Source organism: Myxine glutinosa, chromosome 6 (genome assembly GCF_964187855.1).
Source record: "Myxine glutinosa chromosome 6, kmMyxGlut1.1, whole genome shotgun sequence".
In the NCBI taxonomy this organism is placed as follows: domain Eukaryota; kingdom Metazoa; phylum Chordata; class Myxini; order Myxiniformes; family Myxinidae; genus Myxine; species Myxine glutinosa.
This window is the reverse complement of record NC_136266.1, coordinates 150,733,417-150,755,937: the sequence shown is the minus strand read 5'-3', so window position 1 is coordinate 150,755,937 and position 22,521 is coordinate 150,733,417. Positions and strand designations below refer to the sequence as shown.

The 22,521-nt window shown below is 46.4% G+C and overlaps 1 protein-coding gene across 1 annotated transcript in view; it reads left to right on the top strand.

The window, feature by feature from the left end:
- Nucleotides 1–22,521, top strand: part of OBSCN (obscurin, cytoskeletal calmodulin and titin-interacting RhoGEF) — a 377,067-nt gene that overhangs the window by 272,559 nt on the left and 81,987 nt on the right. Inside the window, exons 62-69 of the mRNA XM_078780751.1 lie at nucleotides 9,252–9,423; nucleotides 9,537–9,815; nucleotides 9,991–10,057; nucleotides 11,597–11,727; nucleotides 11,842–12,042; nucleotides 14,542–14,577; nucleotides 17,032–17,130; nucleotides 18,228–18,446. Of these exons, the coding sequence (XP_078636877.1) occupies nucleotides 9,252–9,423; nucleotides 9,537–9,815; nucleotides 9,991–10,057; nucleotides 11,597–11,727; nucleotides 11,842–12,042; nucleotides 14,542–14,577; nucleotides 17,032–17,130; nucleotides 18,228–18,446 (1,204 nt within the window). The remainder of the gene's footprint in view (nucleotides 1–9,251; nucleotides 9,424–9,536; nucleotides 9,816–9,990; nucleotides 10,058–11,596; nucleotides 11,728–11,841; nucleotides 12,043–14,541; nucleotides 14,578–17,031; nucleotides 17,131–18,227; nucleotides 18,447–22,521) is intronic.

The following is a 22,521-nucleotide window of genomic DNA, read 5'->3' as shown; positions in this document are numbered from 1 at the left end:
ACCATCAGCATGGAACATTGATGGTGGATAAGCGGTCAGCTCTGTGGCAAGTGTTACATATTTATGTGAATGTATGTGAATTACCATTCAGGTCTTTGCTTATCCGTGTGTAGTATATTAAGGGTTGTTGTGATTGGAGGGTCAGGAGCCCTTCTGAACAAGTGGCCGGAAACGGAAGTGACCGGAAACGGAAGGAGAAAAAAGACACGAGGAAGAAAAGGGACGAGTAGTATTCTTCCTCGCCCCGCTCCGACCAAAGGTGGGATCGACCTTGCGCTGCGTGGAAAAGCGGCGTTCCGAAGCCTGTCTGGCGAGAGGAATTACCGGGACGTGTACCTGCCCGGTGGAGACGTCAAGTTGACGTGGGGCCGTGCATCGACCCCGCGTCTGGCATCGTTCGCGGCACCGTCCAAACAGACGCGTGCGGGTCGCACGTTGGGGCCTAACGCGCCTGGCAAGCGGCGTGGGGTTTGGCTTGCTCTACCGTATCCGCTTCGCGTGGCCACGAGGGGCTGCAGCCACGGTGCCTGGTACGATACCTGCCCGGTGGAAACACGTCCACCCGGGGTTCGTTCAACCGCCCGAGTGCGGCGACGGCGACCATCATCTTGGTCAGGAGGGGCCCAGAGACATTGTGCGGGACCGAGACCAAAAGGGTGTCGTGAGTACTCACCGGGACACACATGTATAAGATGGCCATCTTAATCATAGGGAATTGATTGGGAATTGGGAATTGGTGATGATTGTGTATTGTTGATTGCTCGGGGAAAATCTCCGTGGTTGTGTCATTGAAATTGTATGGTATCATTACCATTGGAAATATATCCTTGAACATCAGTTGTCTCCTGGGTGAAATTCATATGGATTGCGTGGCGAAAGCGCATATATAATACAGCTTGCTGGCGGCGTTCCTCTCACGGTCCGGGGGTCACCGAGACCAGGTATTCACCGAGGGGACCACGTAACAGAATTGGGGGCTCGTCCAAATTACGATTTGCGGTTTCGCAATTGGGTCTACGTCCGGGATTTAAAATTGTATAAAATAATAAAATAATAATTTTTTTATTAATTAAAATTTATTAATTAATTATTAATTGGTAATTTTTTTTTGAGAAATTGGGGTAAAGTCTTGGGTGAAGGTTAACAGGTGTTAACGATAGGCACCATGGCGTTTGTGGCACAGAACTTTGGGGTAACCCCGAGTGAGGCACAGTTCCGAGCGTTGCTAAAGTCGGACCTCTTGAAATTGGCCAAACATTTTAACTTGGAGGTCCGAACTAATTTGAGGAAGGCAGAGTTGCAGGCCACGGTGATACAATCTATGGTGGGATTAGGAACATGGGACGAGTTAGCCTGGGAGTGGCTACCCGAAGAACCAGAAGACGTTGAGCTCCGGAAACTGGAGTTGCAATTACGGAGCCAGGAACGGATAAAAGAAGAAGAAAGGAAAGCAGAAAAGGAAAGAGCAGAAGAGGAAAGGAAAGCAGAAGAGAGGAGAGAAGAGAAGCAAGCAGAGGAAAGGAGAGTGGAACGAGAACTCCAGGAAAGGTTAGAAGGGAGAAAAGCGGAGGAGAGGAGAGCTGCAAGGGACCTCGAAGCAGAGGAGAGAAAAGCGGAAAGGGAATTAAAGGAACGTGACATGGAGCTTCAGCAAGAAATCAAATTCAAGGAGCTGGAGTTAATGAGAGAACGGGGAGAGGCACCACCCTTGCTGATGGGGTCGACACCTAACCAGAAAACCTGGGATGTGGGCAGACATGTGAGGCTGGTTCCACCGTTCAGTGAAAAAGAAGTCGCGAAATTTTTTCCACACTTTGAGAAAGTGGCTCGACAATTAAACTGGCCGGAGGAGGCCTGGACCATACTCGTGCAAAGTGTGCTGGTGGGGAAAGCTCAGGAAATTTTTCGGCGCTACCAATGGACCAATGTGCAGATTATGAGGTACTGAAGAAGCACATCCTCAAGGCCTATGAGTTGGTTCCGGAAGCTTACAGGCAAAAATTCAGGAATGCCAGGAAGAGGGAGAGTGAGACCCATGTGGAGTTTGCCAGAGTAAAAGAAAACATGTTTGATCGGTGGTGTGAGTCAAAAGGAGTCGGGAAAGACTTCGAAACATTGCGGGACTTGATCCTGGTGGAGGAATTCCAGCAGTGTGTCCACGAGGACATCAAAGTGTACCTGCAGGAAAAGAAAGTACCAAAGTTGTGGGACGCAGCCACCATAGCAGATGATTATGCCTTAACCCACCGAATAGGGGTCCACAAACCTAACTCCTCGCCTAGACTTCAGCAGGGGAGTTATGGAACACCCGGTGCGGAGAACGACCTTACATGGCGGCGGCCTCGAGATGATTATGGGGACAACTATGATACCCCAACGGTTAGAAATCCGAGGGCTACGGGCCCAAGACAAACTTATTTTTCGGGGGGCTCAAGGCCGACCCCGAGGTTCTCCCCTGGGCCTACTTGTGCTTTTTGCCATAAAACTGGACACTTGATGTCCCAATGTTACCTCCGAAAAAGGGAGAACCCGGAACGGAATCAGTCTAGTGCGACTCCGAATGCACTGGCAAGTGTGAGAAATCATTCTTGGAGAGCAGAGCTGGGGGAAGATTCCCCTGTCAAAGGTACGGCGTCCCGGGAGAACCTTGTTCAGGAGGGCTACAAACATTTCATTTCAGAGGAGTTCGTGTCGCTGGATGGCGACCCGAGTAACCAGAAGCCAGTTAGGGTATTGAGGGACACAGGAGCCCACCAATCGTTGATGCTGGAGGGCATTTTGCCATTGTCGGAGAAGACGGCAACTGGGGTTAGTGTGCTTTTACAGGGGGTCGGGGGCTATGTTAAAGCTCCGCTTCATGTCATCCAGTTGAGTTCTGAGTTGGTATCCGGGCCGGTCACCGTAGGCTTACAAGCCACCCTTCCTGTGGAGGGAATCTCTTTTATTATCGGGAATGATTTGGCCGGGGGGCGAGTTTCGGGTAATCCAATAATGGTGGACAAGCCCAGTAAGGAAAATAACACCACTCGGTTAGAGATGGAGATTCCGGGTATCTTTCCATCCTGTGCAGTGACTCGGGCTATGGGTAGAAAGCACGCGGAAGAGAAGGAGGAAGAAAGAGAGGGGGAGTTGGAACCCTTAGAGGTACGGGAAGACAACTCGGAAAAGGGAAATAACCAGGGGAGGGATTCCCAGGAATTTCGAGAAATGGTAGCGTCTGGAACGCAAGGGGACGTGGAGTGTCCGTCGGAGACCGCGGAGAACGAAGTGGAGCAAACCGCGCTGGTCCGAAGGAGACTAGTGGAAGAACAACACGAAGACTCGGAGATCCAGAGGTTAATTGAGAAAGCCGTTACGGAAGAAGAGGCTACGAAGATACCTGTGGGGTATTTCATGAAGGGGGAAACCCTAATGAGGAAATGGAGGCCCCCGGAGGTGCCCGCAGACGATGAGTGGAAAGTTCACTATCAGATTGTGGTGCCACCGCTGTACCGGAAGGAGATCTTGAGTTTGGCACATGAGACCCCTTGGGCCGGGCACCTGGGAGTGAACAAGACCTGTGACAGGATATTGGTACATTTTTTCTGGCCGGGACTGCGACGGGATGTGGCGGAGTTCTGCAAGTCCTGCCATTCTTGTCAGCTGGTGGGAAAGCCGAATCAAAAAATCCCACCCGCCCCGTTAAAGCCAATTCCAGCTTTTGAAGAGCCATTCAGCCGAGTCATTGTGGACTGTGTGGGCCCTTTACCCAAAACCAAAGCCGGACATCTATACTTACTGACCATCATGTGCGCGTCCACCAGGTTCCCCGAGGCAGTGCCTCTGAGGAAAATAACGGCGGCAGTTATTGCAAAGGCCTTGATTAAATTTTTCACTTGGGTTGGTCTACCTAAGATCATTCAATCGGATCAGGGGTCCAATTTCATGTCCACACTGTTCCAGCAAGTGGTACACCTGTTGGGGGTGGAACAAGTAAGATCCAGCGCCTACCATCCCGAGAGCCAAGGGGCCCTGGAAAGGTTTCACCAGACTTTAAAGAATATGATCCGAACGTATTGTTTTGAATGTGCCAAGGATTAGGATGAAGGGATACCCCTATTGTTGTTTGCGGCGAGAGAGTCCGTGCAGGATTCCTTGGGATTCAGTCCGTTTGAACTGGTGTTTGGACACGCAGTGCGGGGACCGTTGAAATTGGTGAAAGAACAGTGGTTACTACAGGAGTCCCGGACACCGATGGTGGAGTATGTGTCCACAGTAAAAAACCGATTGGCAAAGGCGTGTGAGGTGGCACGACGGTACTTGAGAAGGGCCCAGGGGAAAATGAAGGAGAGACATGACAAGACCTCGCAGATAAGGAATTTCAGTCCTCAGGACCGGGTGCTAATATTGCTGCCCGTTCCAGGTCAGCCCCTCCAGGCTAGATATTTCGGTCCTTATGCAGTGGAGGAGAGGGTGAATGAGACAGACTACGTGGTGACCACTCCCGACCGACGAAAAAAGCGACAGTTGTGTCATGTCAACCGACTGAAGAAATATCATGAGAGGGAACCGGTGGAAGACGTAGTTCCTGTCTCACCGGTCGTACCAGTGACAATGGACAGAAACGCCGGTGTGAAGTTTGATAACTTGGATGACCAGGCCTGCCCCAAATTGACGAACACCGAAGTGTTGAATCATTTGGATGAGAAGTTAGGTCATTTAACAAGGGAACAGCAAGGACAACTGTCCAGCCTAATGTTCGAATTTAAACATTTGTTCACAGATGTACCTGGTCGTACGGACTTAGTATATCATGATATCGAGGTGGGGGAGGCCACTCCAGTGAAACAACACCCCTATCGGATGAACCCGGTGAAGATGGAGTACCTTCGGAAGGAGATGCAATATATGTTGGACAATGACATCATCGAACCAAGCAACAGTGAATGGAGCTCCCCATGTGTGTTGGTTCCGAAACCCGATGGCAGCTTCCGGTGTTGTACAGATTTAAAACGGGTGAATGCAGTGACCAAGACCGACTCCTATCCGCTCCCGAGGATTGACGACTGTATTGATCGAATAGGCCCAGCTAAATTTGTTACCAAATTTGACTTGCTGAAAGGGTATTGGCAGATCCCTCTTACCGATAGAGCCAAATAAATCTCAGCTTTGGTCACTCCGAATGGGTTATATCAGTACAAGGTCCTCCCTTTTGGGTTGAAGAACGGGCCGGCTACATTTCAACGACTGATTAATAGGCTCATTGCAGACCTGGAGGGGGTGGAGGCATATCTGGATGATGTAATCATCCACACCATGACCATGGAAGACCACATTAAGCAAATCCATGCATTTTTTCAGACGATGTCCGAGGCAGGTCTGACCATCAACTTAGCCAAGAGTGAATTTGTAAGAGCACAGGTAGTGTTCCTCGGCCATGTAGTAGGGCAGGGTCAAGTACAACCAGTGACCGCCAAGGTAGAAGCTATCGATCGCTTCCAAGTCCCAAAGGGGAAGAAAGAGCTGATGAGATTCTTAGGTATGGCGGGGTGGTACCGGCGGTTCTGTAAGAATTTTTCGGATGTGGTAGCCCCTTTAACGAGTTTGTTGAGAAAGGAGACCCCATTCGTTTGGGATGGCAAATGTCAGGCGGCCTTTGCCCATGTCAAAGCGATACTAATGAGCTCTCCGGTCCTAACCGCTCCGGACTTTCATGCACCTTTCAAGTTGGCCGTAGATGCAAGTGATGTGGGGGCGGGAGCGGTCTTGTTACAGGAAGATGAGGATGGGGTGGACCACCCCGTGTGCTACTACTCCAAAAAGTTCAATAAACATCAGGCAAATTATGCCACCGTGGAGAAAGAGACCCTGGCTCTCCTGCTAGGGCTTCAACATTATGAGGTGTATTTAGGAATCACGTCCTTTCCCATAAAGGTCTTTACGGATCACAACCCCTTAACCTTCATTCAAAGAATGAAAAATAAAAATCAGAGGTTGATGAGATGGAGTTTGGCTTTGCAGGGGTTCAACTTGGAAATTGAACATGTACGGGGCCGGGACAATGTCGTGGCGGACGCTTTGTCCAGATTGAGTTAATCTGGGGGGGGGGGGGGGGGGGTTTGAGTTATCTGGTTTGTTTCTCCAAATTGGCCGGCAAAGAAAGTTTTCGCTGGGTTCAAACTTTCTTTCTTGAAGGGGGGGAGTGTTACATATTTATGTGAATGTATGTGAATTACCATTCAGGTCTTTGCTTATCCGTGTGTAGTATATTAAGGGTTGTTGTGATTGGAGGGTCAGGAGCCCTTCTGAACAAGTGGCCGGAAACGGAAGTGACCGGAAACGGAAGGAGAAAAAAGACACGAGGAAGAAAAGGGACGAGTAGTATTCTTCCTCGCCCCGCTCCGACCAAAGGTGGGATCGACCTTGCGCTGCGTGGAAAAGCGGCGTTCCGAAGCCTGTCTGGCGAGAGGAATTACCGGGACGTGTACCTGCCCGGTGGAGACGTCAAGTTGACGTGGGGCCGTGCATCGACCCCGCGTCTGGCATCGTTCGCGGCACCGTCCAAACAGACGCGTGCGGGTCGCACGTTGGGGCCTAACGCGCCTGGCAAGCGGCGTGGGGTTTGGCTTGCTCTACCGTATCCGCTTCGCGTGGCCACGAGGGGCTGCAGCCACGGTGCCTGGTACGATACCTGCCCGGTGGAAACACGTCCACCCGGGGTTCGTTCAACCGCCCGAGTGCGGCGACGGCGACCATCATCTTGGTCAGGAGGGGCCCAGAGACATTGTGCGGGACCGAGACCAAAAGGGTGTCGTGAGTACTCACCGGGACACACATGTATAAGATGGCCATCTTAATCATAGGGAATTGATTGGGAATTGGGAATTGGTGATGATTGTGTATTGTTGATTGCTCGGGGAAAATCTCCGTGGTTGTGTCATTGAAATTGTATGGTATCATTACCATTGGAAATATATCCTTGAACATCAGTTGTCTCCTGGGTGAAATTCATATGGATTGCGTGGCGAAAGCGCATATATAATACAGCTTGCTGGCGGCGTTCCTCTCACGGTCCGGGGGTCACCGAGACCAGGTATTCACCGAGGGGACCACGTAACACAAGCACTTGTTGAAAGTTGAGGTCACGCTGACTCACTAGAAGGCCAATAACACGAGCGTAGATTGCTTCTTGGTCAATAACCACATGCTCCTCGACTGTGAGACACTTCTTCTTTGTTTCAAAGCTGACCATTTCCTTTGAGAGTGCGTTGTAAAAGCCATCTGGCCATAATCTTTCGAACTGGATCAGCTGCTCAGCTCCGATGTCCAAGGCCCTGTCAATATTTACCTTTGGTTCAGCCAGCTGACCACTCCAGATGTTAAGCAGAGATTCTGTTACATGGGTATCTGGATCCATAGGGTTAATGCACGACAATAGAGCTCTGCGCAGTGATTGGCGATCATCTCCATCTTGACCGATGCGACTTGTACACTCTTCCTTGTGGGTCATTTGCACATTCTCATCTTCCCCAGACATCTTCTTGAGGTCACCAGTCAGGGTCATGGTTGCATCTCTACTGAACACCCACGTTTCCATTGTTTGAGGGCTCTCTGTCGTTCCAATAATGCCACTTGGTCCATGTCCTTTCCTCATCCATTTGGTCTCTATAAACATGTCACTTCACTGTCCATTATAGATACCAGCAGTGTGGTGCAGTGACTGCTCTCCTCGGCAGAACATATCCAGAATCTCTGGTCCAAGCCAGGTCATGGAACGAACGTAGTAGAGCCCATATCTTCCATAGTTGTACTTGTGTGCAGCAAATATGTAGGGTAGCAGTTTGACACAAAACTTCAGCAGTTTTGATGTGGAGGGTCCAGTCACCTTCATGCGATGCTCGACAGAACCTCATCATCAGAAAAGTGGGTTTGATGATGTTATTTGCCCACATTCGTGTGGTACGACTCAGATCAGAGAGATCATCAAGAACATTCTCCAGATCATCCATACTGGTTATATGTAGATTATCCTTCTCAAACACTGATCGGAGGAGCTCTTCTGTAAGCAGTCGCAATGCACGAACATTTTAGTAGGAATTTTGGATTTTTCCGGTGATTTAGCGGCCATCTTGGAATTACATCATCATGATGGCCACCAAATACTAAAATAACTTTATAATCATATTTCTCACCCTTGAAAACCTACTAATAGACACCAACATCACCATTCTACTGTACTTAGAACAAAAGTTATGATGAATTACAGATTTTAGTACTGTTGCGGCCATCTTGGTGGCCATCTTGGATTCTGAAAAAGCCAAGCGGGCGGCAAGTGGCCACCCGGGCTAAATTTCATAAATACACTAAGAACTAATTTTAAAAATGCAAAGAAATGATTGTAAACAGACATTGCAACCTTTGTTTAAAATATGGGGTCCTGCCACTGGACTACAAAGGGAAAAGCCCCACGTACCAAAGCAAGCCTGGTGTTGGCTTATCAGTAAAGGTGGCTGGCTCAACATGTTAGGGTCTTGAGTTCAAGCCCCTGCCGTGCCATTTAAACAACACCAGGTGGGTTGACACAGCCTGCCATTCTTCCGAGGTCGGCAAAATAAGTACCAACATCCTGGTAACAGAGGCACTGCATTAGCCGCACAGCTACACATTCAGAAAAAATTATGCAACCAGCAGCCACAGTCTGCGAAACAACATTGCTAAACCTCAGGATTTTAAAAAGATATCAAATTGAAATTTACACAGATTATTTGTGTGCATGTGTAGTATATGTGTATAAAATCTGTTCAAAATTAGTCAAAGGTCAAGGTCAATGTGCTCCAAAACATATAAAAACAACCATTAGGCAGCAATTAGAAAATATATCAACCAAATTTGTTACATACAATATTCAATCATGTAAAACACTTGATTGGTCAAATTTTTCAAATTGCTGTTTCCATGGCAACTATTGTTTAATTGTGCTATGCAAGGATCGTGATATTCATAACATTTTCAATTATTAATCAATAACGAATCATTAGTAACAATAGCTCTTCTTCGCGGACCACCATTGTATGAGGTAAACGTGTACCACGAGTCATGGTCCAAATCATCACTTTATGTTGAATTCCGGTTTCTACCAATACACATCCCAAAAAATTGTTAACTTGACGTGAGAAATCTACAAACCCGTTAGAGTTGGGTAACTTGCTCCTGTCAATAATACATTCCCAGCATTCCTCTGTTGATTGAATCATTTGTCTTAACATTCCCAGCATTCCTCAGTGGAAGTGGTACTTCTCACAGAAGGAGCACCTGTTGGAGGGGCTGTCGTCCGAGTCAGCAAAGTCACCGAGGCAGTGACGGCTCCAAGTCCTCGTCCGAGCCATGCTCCTTCACGCAGAAAGGCTGTACGGCCAACAGCACCGGCACCTCGGAATGAAAATGGTTTGTTGACCAAACCTTCATTTTTGTTTGCCTCCACTAATACAACAACTGAAACTCGTTTGTCCTAGACCCCAGTTGCTCACCTTACCCCGATTTGTCATCCTCCCCATCAGCCCCCGAATTCTTACGAAAGCTTTGCAGTCAGGATGTGCAAGAGGGCTCCCCAGTGTCATTCGACTGCATGGTGCATGGCTCTCCGCTACCCACTGTCCGCTGGTTCAAGGATGGACGTCTGCTGGATGAGGATGACCACTTTATGATCAATAAGGATGATAGCGGAGTGCACCAACTGATCCTGACTGCAGTGTCACCTACGGACACTGGTGTTTTCCGCTGCGTAGCTGAAAATGCAGCTGGCATTGCCTCGAGTCGGGCAGAACTCAATGTAGATGGTGGGTTCACGTCCTCATGTTTTGCTCCTTGGTTGTTTTCTTCCCCCATGAACTTCATACTGACATTCTAAAATGTATAGTTTTCCTACTGCACATGATAGACCAGCTAATACGTTTTTAAGAGCTTGTGCTGGTTATTTGAGGTGATGGTAAGTGTGGCCTGTTTTTGATGCAGTGTCTGGCTCCGAGTATGACACAGCTGAGACAGCATCCTACGTCAGTGCTGATACACGCCTATCCAGGTACAAGCTTCACTTTGCTGCAGAAACTCACCACCTGCACACGGCTCTAGCACCTCTTGTGTTTGTAACATGCCTCTACACATCTTACTCACACATAAGGTCATACGAGATAAATACTTCCATACTTCAACATTTCAAAATCTCTCGGCAGTGACAGATACCCCAACACTCGTGTACTATACCATGCACCTGATATCTATCTATCCGCAGTCTGCATACTTGATACCCACGCCAGAGGAGAGTGTATTGCACTTGGGTCCATTTGTTTGTCTGTCTGTTTGTCCGCACAGAACATGAGTTTGTCCATTAATTACGTTAGATCCTTTAGAACCCTACGATTCTTTAAGACCTCTCAGACCCTTTACAATGCTTAGACCCATTAACACCATGAAGATCTTTAAGACGCCAAAAATCCGTTAGAGCCTTTAAAACCCTAAGACCCTTTGTAACCCCAAGACCCTTTAGTCCATTTATAACCCTAAGGCCATTTAAGACTATTTAAGACCCCTAAGAACCTCAAGACCCCTAAGTCCCATTTGAACCAGAAGATGATCTAAGACCTTTTAGAACCCTAACACCCTTTAAGACCCCTAAGACTGTTTAGACCCTTTAGCCCCCTTAGAATCCTAAGGCCCCTAAAATCTTGTAGACCCCGAAGACATTTCAACCCCTAAGACTGTTTAGACCCCTAAAACCATTTAAACCCCAAAGAACCTTAAGACACTTTAAGACCACTAAAACCACTTTGACCCCCTAATGTCCTTTAAGACCCCAAAGACCCTTTACGATCCCAGGACCCTCTAGAACCCCAAAGCCCTCTAAGACCATCTAAACCCCTAACACCCTGAAAGACCCATAAATCACCCAAGACCCCTTATTCCCTTTGGACCCCTCAGAGCCCTAAGACCCTTTAGACCTCAAAGACCCTGTTGACTCCTGAAAGCTCTAAGGCCCTATAGGCCCCACTACATCATTTAGAGCCCTTAGACATCTAAGACCCTTTATATACCTTTGGACTCCTTTCTACCCTTTAGACATTTATACCTTCACACCTTTCAGACCTTATAATACCCGATAGACCTCTTTGACCTTTACACATTTTTTAGACGTTTTAAGACTCTTTAGACTCCTTCATACAATTCTGACCATTTAGTCCTTAAATTACACCCTTTAGACCCCTTTAACCTTTTTAGACCTTTTAGACCATTTTGACATTTTAGACACATTTAGACCTTTTCAGACCTTTCAACCTTTCCACCTTTAGACCATTTGGCCTTTACAACTTTTTAGACCTTTGACCTTTACACATTTAGAACTAGACCATTTAGACCTTTCATTTGCAATCAACGGGACCTTTCATTGAGTACATCCTTTCATTTATTAATTTGCTATACAGAATACACCACACAAAACAAGTCCTGGTGAGGGTTCTTGTTATATCGCTGATTCTGCAATCTCTGATTGCTCTCTCTTGATATATATGTTTACATTTGGCATCACATTTCTGGCTAACTTATTCGAATGCCCCTTTGCAATCAGCAGTAGAGAGCAATCTGAAGATGTTTTGGAATCCCAGGCAGAAGAAGAACCACCAGAGTTTCTGCAAGAACTGCACGACACGACACTGCCTATTGGACAAACCACTCTTTCTCTTGAAATAAGGGTCAGAGGTAAAGTGGTCTATTCCATATTGGTACAACTCTGTATCCACTCTGCTGCTCATATCAAATTTATTTTCTGCTTCCTTCTTATCCTCCTTCATTTATTGGTGTCATGTGTTGCAGGTGTTCCTGAGCCGCGGGTGTACTGGTTCAAGGATGGACATGCCCTCCAGCCCTCTGTTCGCGTTGCATTCTCAGAAAGTCCTGGTGGTTTGCACACGTTGCTCATATCACCACTCTTACCTGAAGATGCAGGAGAGTACACCGTGTGTGCAAGTAGCACTGCTGGTTGTGCATACACTTCTGCGGCTGTATTCCATCAAGGTGACACCCAGATTTGCCTTTTGCCTTTGTCTCATCTGTTTACCCTCACAGGCTATATAACAAGTATGAATGAATGAATGAATGATCGTTTTAAGGCCATTTTCCCCGCTAGAGTGCATCAGGGGTCCGTACTAAGTCCACTACTATTTGTAGCTGTGATGGAGGTGCTGGCTCAGAACGTAAAGGAGGGTTTACCGTGGGAGTTGTTGTATGCAGATGATCTGGTGTTGATTGCGGAAAGTATGGATGGACTGAAGGAAAAGATGAACAAGTGGAAGGAATGTATGGAGACAAAAGGTCTGAAGGTGAATATCGGAAAGACGAAGGTGATGGCAAGTGGTAAAGCATGTGGTGAGGTGGAAAGAACTGGGAAGTGGCCGTGTGCTGTGTGCAGGAAGGATGTCGGAGTGAACTCCATTCAATGTACAATGTGCGCTGAGTGGGTTCATCAAAAATGTAGTGGTCTGAGAGGGTCATTAACCAGTGTGGCAGCTACATTCAAATGTAAGGTGTGCATAGAGGGAGCTGCAGATGGAGGAAATGTTGAGTTGGATCTTGGAGACGGCGTGAAGCTGGAAGGTGTGAAAACATTTTGCTACCTCGGAGACATGCTAAATGGAGAAGGTGGATCAGACTCGGCAACGGTTGCTCGAGTCAGATGTGCATGGAAGAAGTTTCGGGAACTGAGTGGCGTGCTGATGAGGAGGGGAGTGTCGCTGAAGCTGAAGGGAAAGGTGTATGCTGCATGTGTGAGAAGTGTTATGATTTATGGGAGCGAGACATGGGTAATGAACGTAGAGCAGCAACGAAGGCTGGAAAGGGTGGAAATGCGAATGGTTCGATGGATGTGTGGAGTATCGTTGAGAGAGAGGAAGACAAATGATGAATTGCGAAAGATGATGGGAATAGAGCCTGTGATTGATGCTGTGAAGAGGAACAGGTTGAGATGGTTTGGTCATGTGTTGAGGAAGGATGAAAGTGACTGGTTGAGAAGAGTGATGGAAATTAATGTAGAAGGAAGTAGAGGACGGGGAAGACCGAGAAAGACTTGGCTAAAGATGGTGGAAGAAGAAATGTGGGCAAGGGGGTTAACAAGGAGAGATGCAGAAAATAGGGCAAAATGGAGAAGATTGTCATGGGGACCGCAAGGCTAACCCCCGCTCTAGCAGGGAAAATGGCCTTAAAATGCTTGTTGTTGTTGTTGTTGTGTTGTTGTTGTTGTTGTGTTGTTCCCCGCTAGAGCGGGTGTTAGCCTTGCGGGCCCCATGGCAATCATGGTTCCCTGTTTGAGGCAATGTTTTTATGGCCGGATGCCCTTCCTGACGCCAACCCTTAGTTGCCTCTTACGATGCGCAGGGATACGGTGTACCTATTCTAAATCGGGGTACATACCGGGATCATTCATCCCAGCAAGCTGGTACTCAATTTGCCGACCTCGGAAGGATGACAGGCTGAGTCAACCCCCCTGGCGTTAATTCAGCGATCGACCGGGATTCGAACCCAGGATCCAAGGATCCCAAGCCGGCACCGTAACCGCTAAGCCAACACCAGGCTAGGCTATATAACAAGTAATAAATACTTTTTTAAAATGTAAAGGGATGCGGGGATGTTACTCCAAAAAGTATGTAAACAATGTAGGGATGATCACAAGAAATGATCATGTGAAACCATTCCTACATCTTTCTTTGAATAATGGTTGTCCCTGGCCAGTACTTGTCCTTAGCTTTGTTATAATGTTTGACTTTTTACCTTTCATACAAAAAAAGCATCTTTCGACTGAGATGTCAGCCAGGAAGCCAGGAATGCGTGAGTAGATAGATTCCTTTCCACAGGGGATGGACTATCCTGCTAAAAAAAAAAAAAAAAACCTTCTGAAAGCCATGTCGGCTAAGTGATGCAGCTCGTCAGCAGTGTGACGTAACACGACCCGAGACAATATGCGATGAGGCTGATTCACTGCAGGCCCCACAGTATTATTCAGCCTTCATAGACCTTAGAAACCGACCTTTGATAATGCCAGCCCATCCCTTTGGAAGGGAATCGATCTGTGGACGCATTTCGGGATCTGAGGGAGGTATACGGGGCTGTGACTTTGAACCATGTGCTACACCAGAATTTACTGCGACGACGTTAACCAACAGTGGATTCCTGCTACACATGAACCGTTTAAAGCATCTTTTACATGGTTATCAAAATTAAAGTTTCTGAAATTATTCCAGAAATAGGATATTAAAGTTAAAATGGACCTACCAACTTTAGTTGCAGTCTTCAAGAATACAGAACTCTTCCAATCAAAATGCAGTGTCAGCTGCTACATTGCTCGCTCCAGTGAGTCAGGAAGAAAGCTTTAAATGCCTCTCTGGTACCTCCTCCCCCTCTGTCCAAGTTTTAAATGCCTCTCTGGTATTTCTAGTACCCCCTACCCCCCTCCCCCCTGTGCATGGTAGACGTATCTGAGTTTCTGCATCGTGTAATACTTTTTTTTTTTATTCCACCCAGCCAAAGAACCTCCTGCAAGCAATACTTTTGAGAAAGGTGGGCACCCAAAATGAGTCTCTATGAACCCTTTTACAAATATATGTGAACATTGTAAGATAATATAGGTTCGTCGTTCATTGGAAATAACCGATGAAGGTTTAATTGCTTTCTGAAATTGTTAAATCTGCAGTCTATATGCCCGGAAAATGTAGAAAATGTCGACCACAATTTCCCTGCACAATTTGCTCTAATAGCTCTTCAAAACTTTGAAGTACGTGCACATGCAGTGCAGGTCATAAGTGCCTTGTCATTGATTCTAACTGTGTTCTTTGGCCTTGCCTCAACTTTTATCTTGATTTTTTGACATAAACCTTATCCTGCGCAGTAATTTGAGCCATATCACATATAGGATTACATAAAGCTTAAGGTATGTGTCCAGCTCTGCACACTTTCATCAGGTGACCTTTTAGACCTGAAAAGATTGTACACCGCTCCTTTCCTATGCCATCTCCAGGCGCTGCATGACGTCATTGCCGGGCACCGGAGGGGGCCCGACAATGACTCGCGCTGAAAGGGAGTACTCAGTTTTCACTCTGGCTTCTTTCTTTTTTGTTTGTTTTCTTACTCGTTTCTTTGTTTGTCTGGGCAATATCTCAGCCATCTTTTGAGCTAGGAAGCTGAAATTTGGGCACAATAATGAGCAAGTGCTTTGTCCAAAATGTTATTTTTTGTTTATTGTATAATTACTTCATTATTATCGATTAATTACGTACTTATTTATTTATTTTCTCATATGGCCATTATCTCAGGCACCTTTTGAGCTAGGAAGCTAATATTTGGACATGACAATGACCAAGTGATTTGTCTGTAAAAGGTATCTTTGATTTATCCATTAATCAATTAATCGATTAATTATTTAATTATTCGATTAATGACTGAGTTCATTTCATTTTTTTAAAGTTACAGATTCGGATGAAACGGTGGTGGTTTAGGTATTCTATTAGCCAATTTATTAATAATTTAATTATTTTACGATTATTATTTATTTATTTTCGCTATTAATCACTTATTTATTTTTTTCTCATCTGGGCAATATCTCATGAACCTTTTGAGCAAGGAAGCTAATATTTAGACATGATAGTGACCCAGAGATGTGGCTATAAAATATATTTTTGATTTATTGATGAATCAATTAATCGATTAATTATTTATTGATGAATCAATTAATTATTTAATTTTTCCGATGAATGACTTAATTAATTTTCAAACAGTTACAGCTTCGGATGAAGCACTGGTGGTTTAGGTATGCTATTAGCCAATTTATTAAGAAAATATTTTATGATTATTATTTATTGATTTTAATTATGCAATTAATCAATCAATTATTGTACACCTCTCCCTCCCAATACACTCTCTATGCACTACAAATCAATGAGTACTGTATATTGCCAATAATTCTCAATAAATAGTAAAACAACACAAACATAACGATAATATTTTGACAAAAAGTAGATTGAAAGACAATAATCGGAAGTCATATCTGTACCTTCCTTGCTGCATTACCACTGCTGTAACCTCATACCATCTTGATTCTTCACTCCTGTAAGTTGATGACGTGAGCAGATGTAACGTTGTGTTGTGAAACTGAGGCATGTGTAGACTTGTTACTTCTCAGTTCAATAAGGTGGTGCAGCTGTAATCAGCAACTGACAGCTACCTGTAAAGGACTCGATACACTGCAGCTCAACACTGCAGCTCTTGATGCTGCCAGAATGTTCTTGCTGTGCGCCGGACTTGCGCCTAAGCTCACGTCTGGTAGATTTTGGAAGGACAGGATTCCCTTCGATGTACATAAAAGACAAATTACAAAGGAAAACTAGAACGACACTCTTCGACCTCACGACATGACCGATATGCCTCCGCCCACATTATTAGATCATTATACATATTTTTACCTAGTTTGATTTAAATCCTTTCAGCTGGTGTCAAGTATCACATTTTAACCTGACATGACCTCTGACCTCACCAAAATCACAAAATAGCCTCAATCCTCACCTTTGATGTCAAAATAGAATCAGTTCCTCTTTGCATCATAATATATACTTTTACAAAGTTTGTTCAAAATCCCATCACTTGTTCACAAGTTGGCACGGCAAAATATTTACTTAACATGACCTCTGACCTTTGACCTGACCACAAAATTTAATCAGTTCATGTTTACATCATGATACATACCTGTACCAAGACTTCGTTTGCAGAGGCTTAATGACTGGTGAAGGAAAAATAGTTGGGGATCAGAAGCAACATTGTATGGAGGACAACTTTCTTTCTGCACAATAATTGACACATTCCTAAGTACAGTTTATTTTACCACACTCTTGCACTAACACATTCATTGAGGGAAATAACTATTCTAATCAATCATTTTTTTTAGCCTCGAGGTCATTTCCACAACGATATGAATTGGTCTCTGTAATGCTTTAACTGGTCTCTGTTTTTTGCTTTTGACAGAGGTACAACAGAAAATGGTTCCTCCACAGTTTGTACATCGGTTCCTCAACAACCGTACTCCCTGTGGGTCCAGCTTGACGCTGTCTGTGACACTGGAAGGTTAGTAAAGAAGGGACATGCCACAAGTTGGGTTACCCGATCAATACCAGGTTATCTCGACTTTAGAAGAAGATTGTTATTCACAAAGATTAAGCCATAAATTAATGATGTCGAGTCTCCTCGGGCAATGATGACATTGCCTTTCTATGGCTGGTACACACGGGTTAGTTTGTGGTGTAGACGGGGGGGGGGGCAGATGGAGGGTTAGGGGGGGTCGCCCCTCCTCTCTGTCCCTCAGCTGGCCGTTGGGGAATTCACCCTCTTCTGCCCATGCTGTTGGAGTCGACTGGACTCTCATCCACCAGATGTGCAGAGCCATCTGCCATTTAAACCGTATGGCTGCGGACCCTTACCCTGGTAAGGGGGGCTAACAGGTACTACACCTTGCCCACAGGTGACCTGGGATTATGCAAGGCAGGGGCATTCATCTTGCTGACGCATCAGAAGACACCCGCATAAATAAGCAAAGCTATAAATACAGTATATGAACACAAAGTGCAAAGGAAAGGACGTAAACAACAACAGTAGGGTAGAGAAATGCAACGGAACTACAGTTGGAATAAGAACGAGTGAGGCTAAGAAAGCCAGAGAGATAAAACATCTGACTCCAGAAAAGGAGTTTTACACCTGCAGCAAATATTACTTCTGCATTGCAACATGCCAATGATGGGCCAAATGGCCTCCGCATTTCCTCGTTTAAGGTCATACGGGTCGTGCAACCATTCATTACACTCGGTGTAGTCCCATGGAAACTGTGGAGTCTTTGTGTAATCATTTCCATTCTGCAAATGGAAATAAATAGTTAAATGCAATAAGTTTTGATCCCTGACACAGCATCAACCTTTGAACGTGCAGGTGTCGCCCAAGCTCTGCCACTCTCCCCGCCAAAGGAAGAATCTGATGTATGATGCTCGATCGCCCTCAGCATTGTAATTCATGTAAAGGACACCGATCACTCCTGTTATCCATGTACTTTCACTGTGTTTTATACATATACAAAATGTAGATTAACATAACAAACTTACTTTTAAGCAAAGACACCATCAGGAGTCCATCGAGTTAAAAGGGAACTGTTTTTCTGATCCTCCCAAACTCAGGCCTGCCAGCTCCAGAAGTGACTTGGCTGAAAGAAGGACCGTCAGATGAGAAAGTGGTGATTTCTGAGGGAACCAAGGGCTACAAGGTGTTTAAGGATGGACAGAAGCATGAGCTCCATATGCCTGGGGTCACACAAGATCAAGACGGGTATTACACTTGCATCGCAAGCAACGCAGTCGGACAGGCCATCTGTACTGCATGCCTAGAGGTCATCTCAGGTACCACATTTTACCATGAGTTACGGTCGTTATGTTGCTAAGGTGATCAACTATTGAGTGTAAAGATATTGTGTCTTCTTTTATGTTAAATATCAAAATGAGGTAACCTTTTATCCAGTCAATGTGGCTATTATAGGAGCTTTCATAAAATTGCATTAGAGAGGCTTGGAGGACCATTTCCTCATGATGGATGCAAAAGAGTTGGTGGTGAGGGAATGGGTGGGGAAATTAATAAAAAGAAAACTCAGACAAAAGTTATTGAAGAATAGGGTATAGGAGAGAAAAGGGAAAGGAGAGTGGGAAGAGTTATGGGTAAGTGGAGGAGAGGGAAGGAGAAATGAATGTGAAATATGTAATGGAGGTGGATGTGTGGGGGAGGGGTGTAATTACACCATTTTATGTCTATGGCTGCTTATAAGACAATAGTTAAATTATCAGTTATTTAACCAGTTTCTAAGCGGTGTCTGGGATTTTCTCACAATTTACAATGTTTTGTTGGGCAAACATTGCAACAGTTAATTTCCATTAAACATGTGATTGTACAAAACATACCACCTCCAGGTGTATATATATTGTTACAGACGTGGCTTAGATGTTATTTACCGAGCGGTTTTGGTATGACCACGTCTGCACAAGTTACCCGATTATACCCGAAGGTTGACTAATCACGCTACGCTAGGTCAATAAAGGCAATAAAGGAAAAGGACACACGGCTGGGATTAAAATGACGACACCAGGGATACGGTTCTCAAGACCTCCGGAGGAGATTATATTCGTGCGGAAGGTCAGATTACAGGGACGAGAGGTACAGCATAGAAAGACAAGCACTTAGACACACTCTTATATTATTCCCAACAGACGACAGATTAACGGGACAAAAGGCTGACTCACACGGGGTTTGATGGCTAGGAAAGCGGGTATCGATGGCTCAAGGTGCACTCTTGGCTCAAGGACAGGGTCGACCCAGTCCGGTCTAGAGATGCGGGGAGGTCGCAGCGCTCGGATGGCGTCTTGTCTGCTCAAGCTGGGGGCGCATCTGACGTCACGTCCGCTACGTGGCCGCGTATATCCGGCGGGGAGTGACACGCCCTCGGCTCGTTAGCTCCGCCTCGTGGAATCGGCACGTTGCTTCTCATTGGGTGCGTGCGGGGGGGGGGGTTACCGGCTCCGCCCCTGACGAGGAGCTGACAAGGAGCCCCTTCGTGGTAACCCCGTGGAGCGCATGGTCTGGAGCGCATCGTCTGGAGCGCATTGTCGATGGCGGCGAACCGAGCCGGTGGGAGGACGCACACTCCCCCCCGCGCAGCGCCCCTCTGTTGTTGTAGACGGGGAAGAAGATGGGAGGAGGTACGGGAAAGGTCCTAAACTCACTACTGGTGCCATATAATCACATTCTGGTGCAACGAAGAGTCATAATTAATGGAAACGAGTCCTTAACTGACATAGACTAAGAATAACTAGCAAGATGTCCGAAAGTTGTCTACGTGTGATGCGGTGGACCTGGGCACGACATTTAATGGGGGAAAAAGGGGAAGGTCGGCTCTACTGATTGTTGTTTACAGACAATGGGACTAGGGAATGGGGGATTGGGGATAGTTGGGGAGTATTGGGGAAAATAGGGGAATATTTACAAGCGGATATGGAGGCCAAATTCCATATTCGCAACATTGCACCCTTCTCTACCCTCGGGGCGTCCCGACCCGATAAATTTTTACCTACTTTAGTGTGGCACGCAATGTAGTTCCCTCTACTATTAACTCTACCCTGAGTGCGACAGTTTTACAGATATTCACAAATGAGTAAATATGTCCCCCTGCGACGTTGCACCCTTCTCCTCTCAGAAACACACCCACAGGATAACCGAATCCGGAAAGAATTCTCAAACTAAACATACAGCCGGTAGGGAGCATTATTTACACAAGACTACGCTGATATTTACACTACGATCCAGGACCTGTTTTTGGAGGAACACATGCAGATGTTATGCATAGAGAGAGCACGCATGCTAGCATCGATACACCAACCCACGAGTGCTCTGTGGCCGACGGCCTTTAATAACGTGCAGAGCACCCCTTCCAAGCATCAAGCAGCGAAAGTGCAGGCCCACAACTGCGTAGCCAGCACCTCTCTCTCCTCTCTCTCTACCCCAAAGCCAGATCCTCGGAGGTGGGAGACAAAAGAAGCAGACAAGTGAGTAAGGTGGTAAGGGCGCAAAAGTGCACGCAATACAAGGTGATGCACACTGGGGGCACATGGGAACCAGGTGAGACAGGTACGTTCCTATCGTACGCTCCCCCCCCCCACCAGGTAACCTACATGGCCCCTCCCTTACCCCTTACTGTATCCACAAATCACAACACTACCCATAAACATCTACTTTACAAATCAACAAACATCCCTACTGTCTTCCCCGTTCCTCCCATATACCAAATTCGTCTTCTCTCCCTCCTAACCAATCAAATTTGCCATTTTCAACTCTCATCAAAATTTGCCATTTTCAACTCAACATCAAAATTTGCCATTACCAATTCATCATCAGTCCCTCCTAGGGAGGGAGAGATGGAATCACCCCAATGTCTCATCCACGTCGTGATGCGTCTCACAAATCCAACAGCAATTTCATTTCCTGCAACAAAACAAAGAAAACACAGGTGTGGAGTCATCATCATCACCACTGGTAAGTGGCTGCGTATGGTGCGACAGGTTCATCAATCCTAACTATTTCCTAAATGACTTTAACAACTTTACACTACCCGGGGTCTTTCTCCGGCCAAACCATTGGCCCTCTTACACTATGGGTTCTAAAAACCAATTCCCATTGGCCAAACTGTGGTTCTTTTCAATTTGGGGTCTCACTCCCCCGATTCATCTCCCGGTGCCCTCGCACAATTTCTGGGCTGTGGCGTGTACCTCTCCCAGTGGGTCTACCCACCTGCACACCTCCACCACTGCAGTTGCCTCCGAGCTTACCTGCTCCTTACCCTAACCTAACTACCTGGGGAAGGCCCTCTGGCACTCTCCCCACTCAATGCCCTCTCTGGCACTGGGCTGCCCGATCCACACCCGGGATCCTCAGGCACCCACTCACAACTACCGGCTCCCAGAGCCCACCTGCGGCCTCACCTGGCCGACATCCTCACAGTGGTGGAGTGCCCAACCAACTACACACACTAACAGGCTACACGCCCAGCCATTTCCACGACACTAATGCACCCATCCAAACATCATTCTGCAACCGCACCACAAATGCCAATATCCAACCACAATTTACCTGTACCCTCTACCTAACACTTACACTACCCGCCCCGGGTACTCGTGAAAGGGGTCCACTCTTCCCCCATCCACACCTTCGCACCATGCACACCACTCCGTACCACTTACTCCAACTCTCTCCACACACCTGTACTTGCACACCTGTGCTCTCACACCTGGTGCCACCTGCACCCTTCTCTCCCCAAGCGCATTCGCGCTGATCCACAACACTCACTACTCATACACGGCTCCACACACCTGTCCAGTTGCACACCTGTGCAATCACACCTGTTCAATTCTCACACACACGGCATCATCTCAGCTAACTACTCCCCTCTGAAACTTGCGCTTCCCAGTCGTCCCTTTAAACTATTGCGCTCCCTCGTCATTATCATCCATACTAATCTACCTGCGTCCCCACTACAGGTATCAGTCACTAACTAACCTTAACGTCACCTAATGTCAATCTTCGCTAGGGCCCTATCCATATAACCTAACCCACCCGGGCTAGTTTTCACTGCCCTACACCCCATAATCTATTGCTCCTTTGCCCCCCCCTGTGAGGGATGGTGGATTTGCCATCCCACCACATCGGGGGTCTCTCACTACCAATTTTGCACATCAAATTTCAACAAATTAAAAATTTGCCAATCACTGCCCATCATCTGCCAATCACTACTGCCAATCCCTTGCCAATCATCAAATTTTGTTTTTCTCTAATTTTGGGTCCAAAACACTAACCTCATCACCCAGTCGACTCACTAATACCTCTCGGTGCGCCAATCCCTGTCCAAAGCCCGGCTTCGTAAAGCCAAGCCATGAA